Genomic DNA, 13240 nt, shown 5'->3' on the forward strand with positions numbered 1-13240 from the left:
TGGAAGATCAGCTGTATTTACTTCACTCACTTTCAAGTGCTTTCCACTTGAAAAAACATCAGTTCCTCTTGTTCAACAAAACATCCCAGTGATTTCCTCAGAATTTTCTTCCCAAGTTGAATCTGTGCCAATATTTGAACAACCTTTCTATTTTTATCACTTGTGACACTTTTCATTAAGGCCAGGACTCTCTTTCCTTTATCTGTCACCAGCTCCATAAATGTGTTTTCTAAAGGCACATCAGTTAGCTCCCTAAAGTGTGGCAAGCCTGATCCGTCATTCGCTCGTCAGTGTTATAGTCCCAATATCTCTGATAATGTCTTTCCGCTAGAAATAACCTGTGAATCATAATTGCTATCACTGAACATTTTTTAAAATTTCTTCTTGGTGCTCTTCTTGACTCTCCATCTTCTCAGTCACTCATCCCAGTTTCTACACCCGGAAGTGTTGTGAATAGAAGCATATTTCTTCTTTGTTCAGTAGCGCTGGATTCTAGAAGTTATCTTAAATCACTGAAGTTGCTTCACTAGCGAGTCACCATCCAATACATCTTTTAAGGATTTGGGGAATTTCACAACCGTTTTTTTTTGGCTACCTCTTCTACAGGGTGTTTCTTTGAAGGATGGAATTATGTAATTTCCAACTTTTTTTTTTTTAATAATTTCTTGACATGACTTCAGTGGTGGACTTTCACCTTTAGCAGATTTTATTTTTCTGTTAGAAAAATTATAAAATGCTAGATACAATGAATGTATTTCTTGTTAAATACAATATGCTGATTTTAGAGGGCAAAAAGGTGATAAGCTATATGACATCTGTTACTGACTGAAAATGTGCCAGCTTGTGATAGCTGTTAGTCTAAACCTGTTTAATCAATACATTTGTAATGTATGCAGATATCAATAAGGGTATTCATGTTAAATAATTGTAAACGCTTACTAAAACTATTTAAAAAGTAAAGCTGGTTATCACATATTTTAAATCTTCAATATTTTCTACAACCAAACTATTGACAGTCGAGTTTGAAACAGCAGTGTACATTTAGCAACACCTAACTGATAACATTGAGTAGCTTTGATGTAAGGGGTTCAAAATACATGTGGAAGATACCTGTTTATCTGACCAGTCAATGTGTTGCCTAGAAATATGTGCAATAAAGAAAGACTTTAAAACATTAGTTGTAGCCACTGAAAGGACAGTTTTATTTTCCTTAACAATACATTTAAAAATGGCTAGTTGCATTTGAATATTAAGTCTTTTCAGTACAATTTATAAATGCTATTTTTTAAAGTATACAACAATCATTTTTATTCTTCTTTACAATTATTTTGAATACAGTTGCATTTGATTGTTACTGTCGATTTCAGTACAATCTACAGAGTTCTTCCCCTCATTACATCCTACACTGAAAAGCCACTATCACGCTGCAGTGTCTGCAAGCTTTTAAAAAAAAAAAAAAAAATCATAATGCATTATAATAGACTGGCTACGAGTTATTCTCTCCCCTCATGTTCAGGAAAGGGCAATGTAACATCCTCCCATTCAAAAGAGTCAGTTTTAAGGTCAGGATGACGGTTTGAAAATGCTGCGAACAAATATATCCATTTAACATGTCAACCTCTCAGTTATCTCCATTGCCAGCAATCTAATAACATTGTCTTTCCTTCTTTCTTTCTTTCTTTTTTCTTGTAGTCGATCACCCTGACAAAATGGCTAATGACCAAGGTATGTTGTCTGCAATCTATCAAGCTTCCCTTTAAAGAGTCAACCCTATGTTGTTACAGCAGTGAAGTGCACTGTCGCTGCCACTTCTGCATCCCAGACTTTACCTGTCCATACACCTGCCAGTATGCAGCTGCAGCTGCATTAATCTCTGTAATGAAGTTACGCTCAGCTGAGTCAGCCCTTTAATGGAAAGATGAAAATTGTCTTCAATGGAATTTATTTCTTTATTTTGTTCCTTTCACCTGCCATAACAGTGTCAGCTCATCTCCGGGGAATTCATTTAAAACACTCAATGTGGCAGCTACATCTCATTAAAACAAGGATCAGACAGAAGTTTCATTACATGATTAGAAAGCTTGTTTCAACATTTAAGAACAAGTATTCAGGTACTTCAGTCATACACCCTTCTACTGACTTAAATATGCCACTCTTCCCACAAGAACATTGCATTGGCAACTTTGTTTTTCATGCCTTCTCAATGTGTGTTATTAATCTGAACAAGCCTTTAAAAAGATAGCCACTCCCTCAGTTTATTTTCCCTGTTATTAGAACATAAGAATATAAGAAAGTTTACAAATGAGAGGAAGCCATTCGGCCCATCTTGCTCGTTTGGTTGTTAGTAGCTTATTGATCCCAAAATCTCATCAAGCAGCTTCTTGAAGGATCCCAGGGTGTCAGCTTCAACAACATTACTGGAGAGTTGATTCCAGACCCTCACAATTCTCTGTGTAAAAAAGTGTCTCCTATTTTCTGTTCTGAATGCCCCTTTGTCTAAACTCCATTTGTGACCCCTGGTCCTTGTTTCTTTTTTCAGGCTGAAAAAGTCCCTTGGGTTGACACTGTCAGTACCTTTTAGAATTTTGAATGCTTGAATTAGGTCGCCATATAGTCTTCTTTGTTCAAGACTGAACAGATTCAATTCTTTTAGCCTGTCTGCATATGACATGCCTTTTAAGCCCGGAATAATTCTGGTCGCTCTTCTTTGCACTCTTTCTAGAGCAGCAATATCTTTTTTATAGCGAGGTGACCAGAACTGCACACAATATTCAAGATGGGGTCTTACTAGTGCATTGTACAGTTTTAACATTACTTCCCTTGATTTAAATTCAACACTTTTCACAATGTATCCGAGCATCTTGTTAGCCTTTTTTATAGCTTCCCTACATTGTCTAGATGAAGACATTTCTGCGTCAACAAAAACTCCTAGGTCTTTTTCATAGATTCCTTGTCCGATTTCAGTATCTCCCATATGATATTTATAATGTACATTTTTATTTCCTGCGTGCAGTACCTTACACTTTTCTCTATTAAATGTCATTTGCCATGTGTCTGCCCAGTTCTGAATCTTGTCTAGATCATTTTGAATGACCTTTGCTGCTGCAGCAGTGCTTGCCACTCCTCCTACTTTTGTGTCGTCTGCAAATTTAACAAGTTTGCTTACTATACCAGAATCTAAATCATTAATGTAGATTAGGAATAGCAGAGGACCTAATACTGATCCCTGTGGTACACCGCTGGTTACCACACTCCATTCTGAGGTTTTTCCTCTAATCAGTACTTTCTGTTTTCTACATGTTAACCACTCCCTAATCCATGTACTTTGTCTGGGAAATCTAAATAAACCATGTCATATGCTTTGCAATTATCCATTATCGATGTTGCATCCTCAAAAAAATCAAGCAAGTTAGTTAGACATGATCTCCCTTTCCTAAAACCATGTTGACTGTCTCCCAGGACCCTGTTACCATATAGGTAATTTTCCATTTTGGATCTTATTATAGTTTCCATAAGTTTGCATATAATAGAAGTCAGGCTTACTGGTCTGTAGTTACCTGGTTCAGTTTTTTTTCCCTTTTTGTGGATCGGTATTACGTTTGCAATTTTCCAGTCTGCCAGTACCACCCCTGAGTCAAGAGACTGCTGCATGATCTTGGTTAGCGGTTTGTAAATTACTTTTTTCATTTCTTTGAGTACTACTAGGAGGATCTCATCCGGCCCAGGGGATTTGTTTATTTTAAGAGCTCCTAGTCCCTTTAACACTTCTGCCTCAGTTATGCTAAAGTTATTTAAAACTGGATAGGAACTGGATGACATGTGGAGCATGTTGTCAGTATCTTCCTTTGTAAAAACTTGTGAAAAGTAATCATTTAGTATATTTGCTATTTTTTTATTTCATCTACGATTTTGCCATTTGTATCTCTTAAACATTTAATCTCCTCTTTGAATGTTCGCTTGCTGTTGTAATATTGGAAAAACATTTTGGAATTGGTTTTAGCTCCCTTAGCAATGTTCATTTCTATTTCTCTCTTGGCCTTTCTAACTTCCTTTTTGACTTGCGTTTGCAGTTCTGTGTACTCTTTCTGCGTACTTTCTTTTTGGTCCTTTTTTAATGCTCTGTAAAGTGCCTTTTTTCGCTGAATATTTTTTTTAATTGATCTATTAAACCATTTTGGCAATTTAGTTTTACATTTAGATTTGTCTACTTTAGGGATATAATTGTTTTGCGCCTCTAGTACTACATTTTTGAAGAACAACCATCCTTCTTCTGTGGGTGTTTTCTCTATTTTACTCCAATCTACTTCTGTTAGTCTCTGTTTCATACCTTCATAGTTTGCTTTTCTAAAATTGTAAACCTTAGCTTTAGTCATTACTTTTGGGGATTTAAAAAACACTTCAAATGAGACCATGTTGTGGTCTGAGTTTGCCAGTGGTTCTCTGACCTCTGTTTTAGTTATTCTATCTTCGTTATTTGAAAAGACTAAATCAAGGCATGCCTCCCCTCTAGTCGGTGCCTTGACAAATTGTGTTAGGAAGCAGTCATTTGTCATTTCCACCATTTCTATTTCATCCTTCGCGCTACCCACCAGGTTTTCCCATTTTATTTGGGGGAAGTTGAAATCCCCCATTAGTATGGCTTCTCCTTTGCTACATGCATTTCTAATGTCATTGTATAACAGATTATTGTGCTCACCGTCTGAATCTGGCAGTCTATAGCATGCTCCTATTATTATGCCCTTTGAATTTTTGTCCGTTATTCTGACCCATATTGATTCGGTTTTATTTTCTTTGTCCAGGTTTAACACCTGGGCTTCAAGACTGTTTCTTATGTATAGCGCTACCCCTCCTCCTCTTCTGTCCTGCCTGTCTTTCCTATACAGTGTATACCCACAAATATTATATTCGTCCCCATCACTCTCAGACAACCAAGTTTCTGTAACACCTATCACATCATAGTTACCTGTTAGTGCAGTAGCTTCAAGTTCTAGAATTTTGTTTCTGATACTTCTAGCATTTAGATAAATACATTTAATGGTTGTCTTACCTGAGTTGTTGTTCTTGTTTTGATGCGGTCTCCCTTCTTTTTTTTTGTTGATTTCTCCCCCCTTCCTTTCTAGTTTAAATGCTTCTGAACCTGCTCGAGGATCTTTTCTCCAAGTAGACTGGTTCCCTTGTTATTTAAGTGCAGTCCGTCCCGTCTATACAGATAGTCCTCGTTGTAGAATGTGGTCCAATGATCAAGATAGGTGAAGCCTTCCTGTGTGCATCACGTCTTCAGCCATGCGTTTTGATTAATTATTTCCAGCTGTCCATATGGTCCTTTGCAAGGTGCCGGTAGTATACCAGAAAATACCACAGTTTTGGTTTTCTCTTTTAATTTCCTTTCTAGCTCTCTGAATTTGTTTTGTAGGGATTTTGGTCTGTCTCTTCCAATGTTGTTTGTACCGATGTGGACGACTACTACCTGGTCGTCTCCTGTTTGTTCTAGGAGCCTGTCCACCTTCTCAGTGATGTGCTTGACTGAGGCTCCCGGAAGGCAGCACACTGTTGTAGTAAGGGGGTCCAAACTGCGAATTGAACTTGCTGTGTTTCTCAATATGGAGTCCCCAACAATCATGACCTCCCTTCTTTTTGCTGTCTGGTCACCACTGTCAATGGGATCCTGGATGTTGTTCCTTTCATTCTCTTGTTGTTGGTTCTGCTCATCAAAATTCTGAAGTGACTCAAATCTGTTGGTTGTTTTGATTTCTGGTGGTTGTGTTTGACGAAGTTTCTTTTTTTCCCTGTTTCTGCCTACCTGAACCCAGCTGTTCTGACCTTCTATCTCCCTGGTGGCTTTCAGTCTGTTAGGGGTGATGCAGACTTCCATGAATTGTGGGTGTGCCAGTTCCTCAAGATCCTGTTGCTGTCTCACTTCTTCCAGCTCCATTTCTAGCATACTTACTAGTTTATGCAAATCCTGGATCGCGCGGCACTTTACGCACACTTGGTTTAGCTCCGCTGGGTTTTCTCGGATTTCCCACATCAAGCAGGTGTCACAGATTACTGGCTTGAAGACCATGTTGAGGGTTTTTTTTTAAGTTTACTTTCTTCTGCAGCTGTCAGACTACTTTCCAACTGCTTCTAAACTGCTCTGTACTTTTCCACGCCTGTACTTCTCCCACTCGCTGTCGCTGGGAAGACTGCCTCGTTTAACTGCGTTGTTGTGCTGTGCTGTTGGCTCCTCCCCTCGCCCGTGTCTCAGAACGGCGCTGAATTTGAATCAGCTGCTCCGAGTTTCAGCTTGTTTGTTATCAGAAAAACACACGCGGCTGTTTGACTTTGAGCTGCTGCTGTGTTTCCCCAATGTCCTCTGTTTTCTGATTAAAGCAATTCAAGATGCAATTTCTCCTTTCTGCTTCTAAACTGCTTAGTCTGAACAAGCCTTTAAAAAGATAGCCACTCCCTCGTTTAATTTCCCTGTTCATTTACTGTTTTAGCCCCCACTCTCATCCTTCATATAACATTAATTCAAATGAGTGAACTTCAAATGCAATCAACCTTTAGGAAAGCTGCATTGCTATAGAGATGGTCATGCTTTGAACAAAGGGAACGTTTCTGTCAGGATAATCTGGCATTAAATAACCACCTTTATCATTATACAAAACCTTACAGATTTCCAAAAGATTTCAACCCAAACAATGGGTGAATAAAAATACAAATAATATTTGGAGCACAGCCTCATCCCTTGGAGCATCCCGATGATTCCTGCTAAAAAACAAACAATAAAATAATAAATTTATCTGATCTATGTGTTCATCCTTGAGAACAAAAATGATTAGGCAGAGGAACTCAGGACTAGGCTGGGAGTGAAGTGGTGGTGGAGTGTGGTATATATATATATTTATATATATTTATAGACACACACACACACCTTAGAGGTTAATTGGAACTTGCTGGTAATAGGCTTGTAGATTGACCAATTAATATACCAGGCACTTGTACTGTAGATTTACTGCCTGAAACCTAGCCAGCTTTATGTTATTGTAATGTTTATTAGCTGTACTTGTTTGCTGGCCTTTTTCTGCCCGTGAAAATCAAATAAATACAGTGTGGCTCTTTCACAAAACTGAATTTCACACCTCATCTTTAAAACATTATGAACTTTAAAAAAATAAAATAAAATGTGATATAACCCTTGAAAGAGAAAGCATGATATTGGATTCATGTTCTTGTTCAACCAATTCTAGGTTGAACGGATCTTTTGTACAGCGGTATCGGCGCTATGCTTTAGTGCGAGAGGTCCTGGGTTTGCACCCGCCCTCCACCTGTGTGAGGATTGCCTTGCCCTGTGTGATGAGCCTGCTTAAAATAAATAAAATGTTAATTTGCACAAAAGCATATATATATATATATATATATATATATATATATATAGAGAGAGAGAGAGAGAGAGAGAGAGAGAGAGAGAGAGAGAGAGAGAGAGAGAGAGAGATTTTTTTTTAAACAAGTGTGTTTTTTAACGTGCTTTGTTGGGTGATTCAGAGGAGGGAGGAGGGAGTTTCAGAGGAGGAAGATTCAGACAAGGGAGGAGGGAGATTCAGAGGAGGGAGTTTCGGAAGAGGGAGATTGAGAGGAGAGAGGAGGGAGATTCAGAGGAGGGAGGAGGGAGTTTCAGAGGAGGGAGTTTCAGAGGGGGGGGGGGGGGGGGCTGGGGAGTTTCAGAGGAGGGAGGAGGGAGATTCAGAGGAGGGAGGAGGGAGTTTCAGAGGAGGGAGATTCAGACAAGGGAGGAGGGAGATTCAGAGGAGATAGAAGGGTGATTCAGAGGCGGGAGGAGGGAGTTTCAGAGGAGGGAGTTTCAAAGGATGGAGATTCACAGGAGGGAGGAGGGAGATTCAGAGGAGGGAGGAGGGAGTTTCAAAGGAGGGAGATTCAGACAAGGGAGGAGGGAGATTCAGAGGAGATAGAAAGGTGATTCAGAGGAGGGAGGAGGGAATTACAGAGGAGGGAGGAGTGAGCACATAATAACTCCTTTTTGCCTGATGTACGAGATGTCCTAATATGGACACCGTAGTAGCGAGTCAAGCTCATAGCTGCCTTGCTGGAGTTTCAAAATGGCTGATCTTCATTATCAGTGCAGTGGCTAGAAATGGTATTTTATAAAGTGACAATTGTATTAGAAAAGGAAACCTATTCAGCTTCCCAAGATGCTAAACCAAAAAATGTACCAGTAACCTCATTCCTGTTAACTCATTGCTTGCTCATTCTAAATATGTATAGATTTAATACGCCATAAACTGCAGTAGGATTACACTGTTAAACACATGCATAACTATTTAGCGACAAATTTAATTAAAGGGATAAATGTGCTGAGCAATCGCAAAGTCAAATTGCGTTATACACATTATCCATGTGCAGACATTTCTACCCAGAATTTAGACAAGAGTGCACATGAAATTGAGTTTTTATTTAGTCATGAGGCTGATGGCTGAGGCTGCTTGGCACACTTCTCCAGACAAGACAACATTATTTATTCGTTCTGCAAGCTGCTTAATGTATTTTTTCCCCTTTTTTCTAAAAAGTTTTTAATAGTACTGTAACTGGAAGTGAAGATTTTCCCCACCCCTACCAAAAATATCTTGTGTCTCCATCAGAGCGTCTTAAAAGACAATTTTACCCCTGGAGAATCAACTGAAGTGCAACCACCATTCAGCGCTCTATAAAATGAAAAAAAAAAAAAAGATTTTGAGAAACTGCAGACATGTTATCATGAAAAAGTGTACATTTTTTAAAGTATCCTATCATACTCTTGGGGCATGGCATTGTTATGCAGTTCAAAAAGACTAGCCTTGCCATTCCCAGTCACTGTGATATATCATTGTGATGAACACCTTTAATTAAACGAAGTTCAGTTTCAAACTGAGCTGTTTCAAAGTCGGTGCCAAGACAAATAAGATAATGGTCTCTTCCTGCATTTCCGGAAAGCTCTTTTTCTCTCAGGTAAAGGATGTCATTTTTATTCCTTTAATGTCTTTTCTCTACCTTGTGCTCCTTAGGTCGTCATGGAGACGGAGGGTACTGGCCATCTGACACCAATCTGATAGATAGGAGCAGCCTTAACGGTAAGCACTGGGACCAAATTAAAGCCTAACTTTTGATAGCATACAGTTGCAGGGAATACTTGCTTTTCTCTGGCAGCATTGGGCTCTATTCTCAGCAGTATTTGTTTAAGGATACCGAGTCCAAAGGTTAATGTTATGGAACATGTGTAATAGTACAGTTACAGATATAAAATAAGAACATTTATGCAAATATTGGTGGCCTACGTTAATTCATTCTAGTTCTCAAAGGTATGTAAAAGTTAGAATGTCAGTAGGACCACAGACACTTGCATTCCATTATCTACTGTTTTCACACAAGCCTCCTGCTTGTGTTTCAGTTTGCATTCTACGATGCTAAACTGACCTAAGTTTGACAGATATTACCCTTACCACTAAATGCATAACATTACCACTTACTACTTAAAAAAATAAAAATACTGGATCATGCAGAGCCACCTTGGGGGTGGCCGAAGGAGGAAAGAGATACTGGAAAGTACTGTACATTGTAAAAACTGTACAGGACATGGGACAGAGTTAAAATCCTGGACTGTCCAATGAGATAGTCAACCCTTGGCATGCAGATATGCATGCTTAACCAATATACGCTTAATTAATGCTCTTCAGGTTTTTCATACAAAATATACAAGTTCAAAAGCATTTAGTAGCACTTGTGCAATAAACTATATATCATTAGTATAAAACACCATTAGTATAAAATGGTTTATTATATAAACAAAATTCAAGAAGATGTAAACCTTATTGCCTTTGTGTCCCTATAACAAAGTGCCCGCCCCTGTGTGTATTTTTCTGTTATATGTTGCATGTGGTGTGTTAAATGTTGGTGTATAGACATTGGTACACGGGATATAAACGGGTCTGTGTTTCACATGTGTTTAAAAATGTATAATTGTATTTAGGCACGGGATTGTACATCACTTCACATGCATTTAAAGTAGTTAAGATGTGAGCACGAGGTTGCACATAATTAATTCACGTGCTGGGATTCAAGTGAATAGTTAATTGGTAATTGAATCCCAGCACAACAATATATATAGATGCATGTTTTACTCACTCGGGTTTGGGTGTTCGGTGAGTGGAGAACGGGAGAGAGAGGAGAAATGTAATAACAATTGTAATAACAATTGCTATAACAATTGCTATTGCTATTCAGAGGAGATAGAAAGGTGATTCAGAGGAGGGAGGAGGGAATTACAGAGGAGGGAGGAGTGAGCACATAATAACTCCTTTTTGCCTGATGTACGAGATGTCCTAATATGGACACCGTAGTAGCGAGTTTAGTGCTATTGCTATTGAGCTGGTAATTGAATCCCAGCACAACAATATATATAGATGCATGTTTTACTCACTCGGGTTTGGGTGTTCGGTGAGTGGAGAACGGGAGAGAGAGGAGAAATGTAATAACAATTGTAATAACAATTGCTATAACAATTGCTATTGCTATTCAGAGGAGATAGAAAGGTGATTCAGAGGAGGGAGGAGGGAATTACAGGAGGGAATTACAGAGAGGGAGGAGTGAGCACATAATAACTCCTTTTTGCCTGATGTACGTTTAAATTGTGTATTTAAAACTCATCGTGTTTGTCAGTGTGTCTGTCCGTGCACCATGTTGTTAAGTATAGTCCGTTTTTTGTTTATCTGTTTATTTTGGTGAATGTGCCGTGTCCTGCCTTTTGTCTGTTCAAAACCCTTTTATTTACAATAAACCGGAGCAAGCAAGCGTCATCTGTCTGTGTTGTGTTCATTCCTTTCCTGGTTCTGACGTCACCCACTCGCACGTCTTTGTGACAGTCCCTAATTCCCTCCTCAAACTAGATACACAATCCAATTAGCTGTATATATTTGGCTCTAGAAAAACAAGTGCTGTGAAAAGGAGCGGCCCACAAAATAGCTAAGCCGAACTGATTTGAACACAAACACTATACAGTATATGTATGTTCTCTGTCTCCATCCCCTGCCTCCAGTCTCAAAACAGGAGTTCCTGTAGCTAGGCCAATGCTAGTGATCAAAAGACCCCATTAAAGAAATAAAAGGCTAGTAATAAGTACAGACTCCTCCACCCTGGAATAAGCAATATAAAATGGTTCACAGTGTGAGTTTCTTGTATTTCTCTCCTAATCCCTCGCTCTCTATTTCCCAAAGCTTCCTGCTGGGAAATACATTTTAATTAACCATAACTTGATAGTCACAGAAACAGAGAAAAATAGGGCCTTGTATATTACAAAAGATTAATTACATCTGATCACGTCCAACTGGGTTTTAGATGTTCAGTACCATCAGGCCTTCTATTCTAACCCTAATGGACTTTGGTGGTGCTTTAGTGCTATTGAGCTTAGTAAAGACAAAAAGCACTTGAGGAATCACACAAAACCCTGCTGGGAAAGGCAACATTATTGCAAGCAGACCACAGGAATGATTCAAGTAGACTGATTATCTATTGAACTGCAGAAACAGATAGGGGCTTGAATGCAAAGCTCACTAACACACAGCTACACAGAGTGCAGCTGCATAATTAACAGACATCAACAAAACAAATATCTGTTGCCTCTAAAAAGCATATTCCCCCATGCCTACTGGACTTTCAAGTGTAATGACATTTAAAAAATCAATTAGCCACTATTCATAATTATAAACATCCTGCAGCAATGCTAGTTTTCTGTGCTGCAGCAACAGCAGTACAAAGGGAGGCTTGTGAAACAGAAGGTGCAGTACAGTGTTTATCCTGCTGCTTGGAACAACTTAGAAATTATTATAAAATTTGAATGCTGATTAATTACTAATTTAAACATTTTCCCTAGGTTTTTTAATAAGTTAAATATATACATTACATGTGATTTTGCAGTTACATTTCCTTTAATCTACGTTCACATTTGAAGACCTTGAAATAGACTTCTAATCTACACTTTCACCATTGGGTGTATTAAGTTTTAGTTTAAGTATGATTACACTGGATTTCATACAAGGAGTTAATCATCTCCTCTTCAGACCCTAGGTAAATTAGTTTGGAAATAATATAATGTCAAGGGGACCAGAGGTAGAAAAGACTGAGAATCTCAATTTTTGAGCTAAAGTGCCACTAAAATTCTCACCATCCAAGTATCAGCCTGGCCCAAACCCTGATAATATCAGAATCCAAGGTGACTTTCTCCACCCAAATCAAATTTTTCATACTCTGCCATTAGTTGGCAAAATCCAACAATAAAGCAAATGTTGACATTCAATTTTGTGAAAAATGATAACAAATGAAATAAATATAAAATATTCTAATCCCTCAATACATTACGATATAGGCCATGCACAATAATGCAATCCAGAACAGGGTCTTTTCAAAGCTGAAGGCAATATTATTAATAACTTGTAGTCTGCAGGTTGTATGGGACATGATTTAAGGATTTTTCCCATCAGAAAGTGAATAATCCTGTACAATATTTCTTTGATACAATATATATTTTCTTAAATTTGTTGGAAACTCAAAAAAGCATGTCATTGTCATCTCACAAGGTGAAAATAAAATCTGAAAATCCTTAAATCTCCAAATCGCTGTAGAGGATTTTTCGATCAAAAACTATTCTGATTCTTTGAATCAATAAATGTAGTTTTATGCCAAGCTATATTTACATACCTAATAACATTTTCTCTTTTTTATGTTGAAGCGGTAAATGGGTCGTATAGCAGCTATAAAATACATAGATACTGCTTTAATTTGCTGGTCCATTGCTCCCCTGCAGAAAGACTTTGGTCAGGCACAGATTACAGTGGATTAAAAGCACAACTAAATATTATACTCAGACCACTCCATTTTGTCCCAGGTTAAATAATAACCCTAAAAAGTCTTCCCGACACTAGCTCAGATTGCTTACTGGAACTGAAAGCCATGAAGGATAAACAGTTATGACTGGTTAAGTGTTTATTTGTCAGTCAACAAAGACATCCAAACATAAAATAGTGCAAGTTTGTCGTCATAGGGAAGGAACCTAAGGCTTTGATAACGATGGACAGGACCGCTCATCACCTTTTAGAACTTTGTCCATATTTTTTTTTAAGTGAATAAAAACCTGAATGTGTTTCTGTTTGCTGTGCTGTAGTTCATTTTATGTATCTCACAGAAACAGTCCAGACAGAGTATGATTTAATAT

At 38.2% G+C, this 13240-nt stretch overlaps 1 protein-coding gene across 2 annotated transcripts in view; it reads left to right on the top strand.

Moving 5' to 3' along the window:
• Positions 1 to 13240, top strand: part of LOC121304313 (netrin receptor DCC-like) — a 40634-nt gene that overhangs the window by 1961 nt on the left and 25433 nt on the right. For both annotated transcript variants that reach the window (XM_041235383.1, XM_041235392.1), the window contains exons 2-3: positions 1693 to 1725; positions 9042 to 9107. In XM_041235383.1, coding sequence (XP_041091317.1) covers positions 1693 to 1725; positions 9042 to 9107 — 99 coding nt within the window. The remainder of the gene's footprint in view (positions 1 to 1692; positions 1726 to 9041; positions 9108 to 13240) is intronic.

This window comes from Polyodon spathula, chromosome 2 (assembly GCF_017654505.1).
Source record: "Polyodon spathula isolate WHYD16114869_AA chromosome 2, ASM1765450v1, whole genome shotgun sequence".
Lineage (NCBI taxonomy): Eukaryota > Metazoa > Chordata > Actinopteri > Acipenseriformes > Polyodontidae > Polyodon > Polyodon spathula.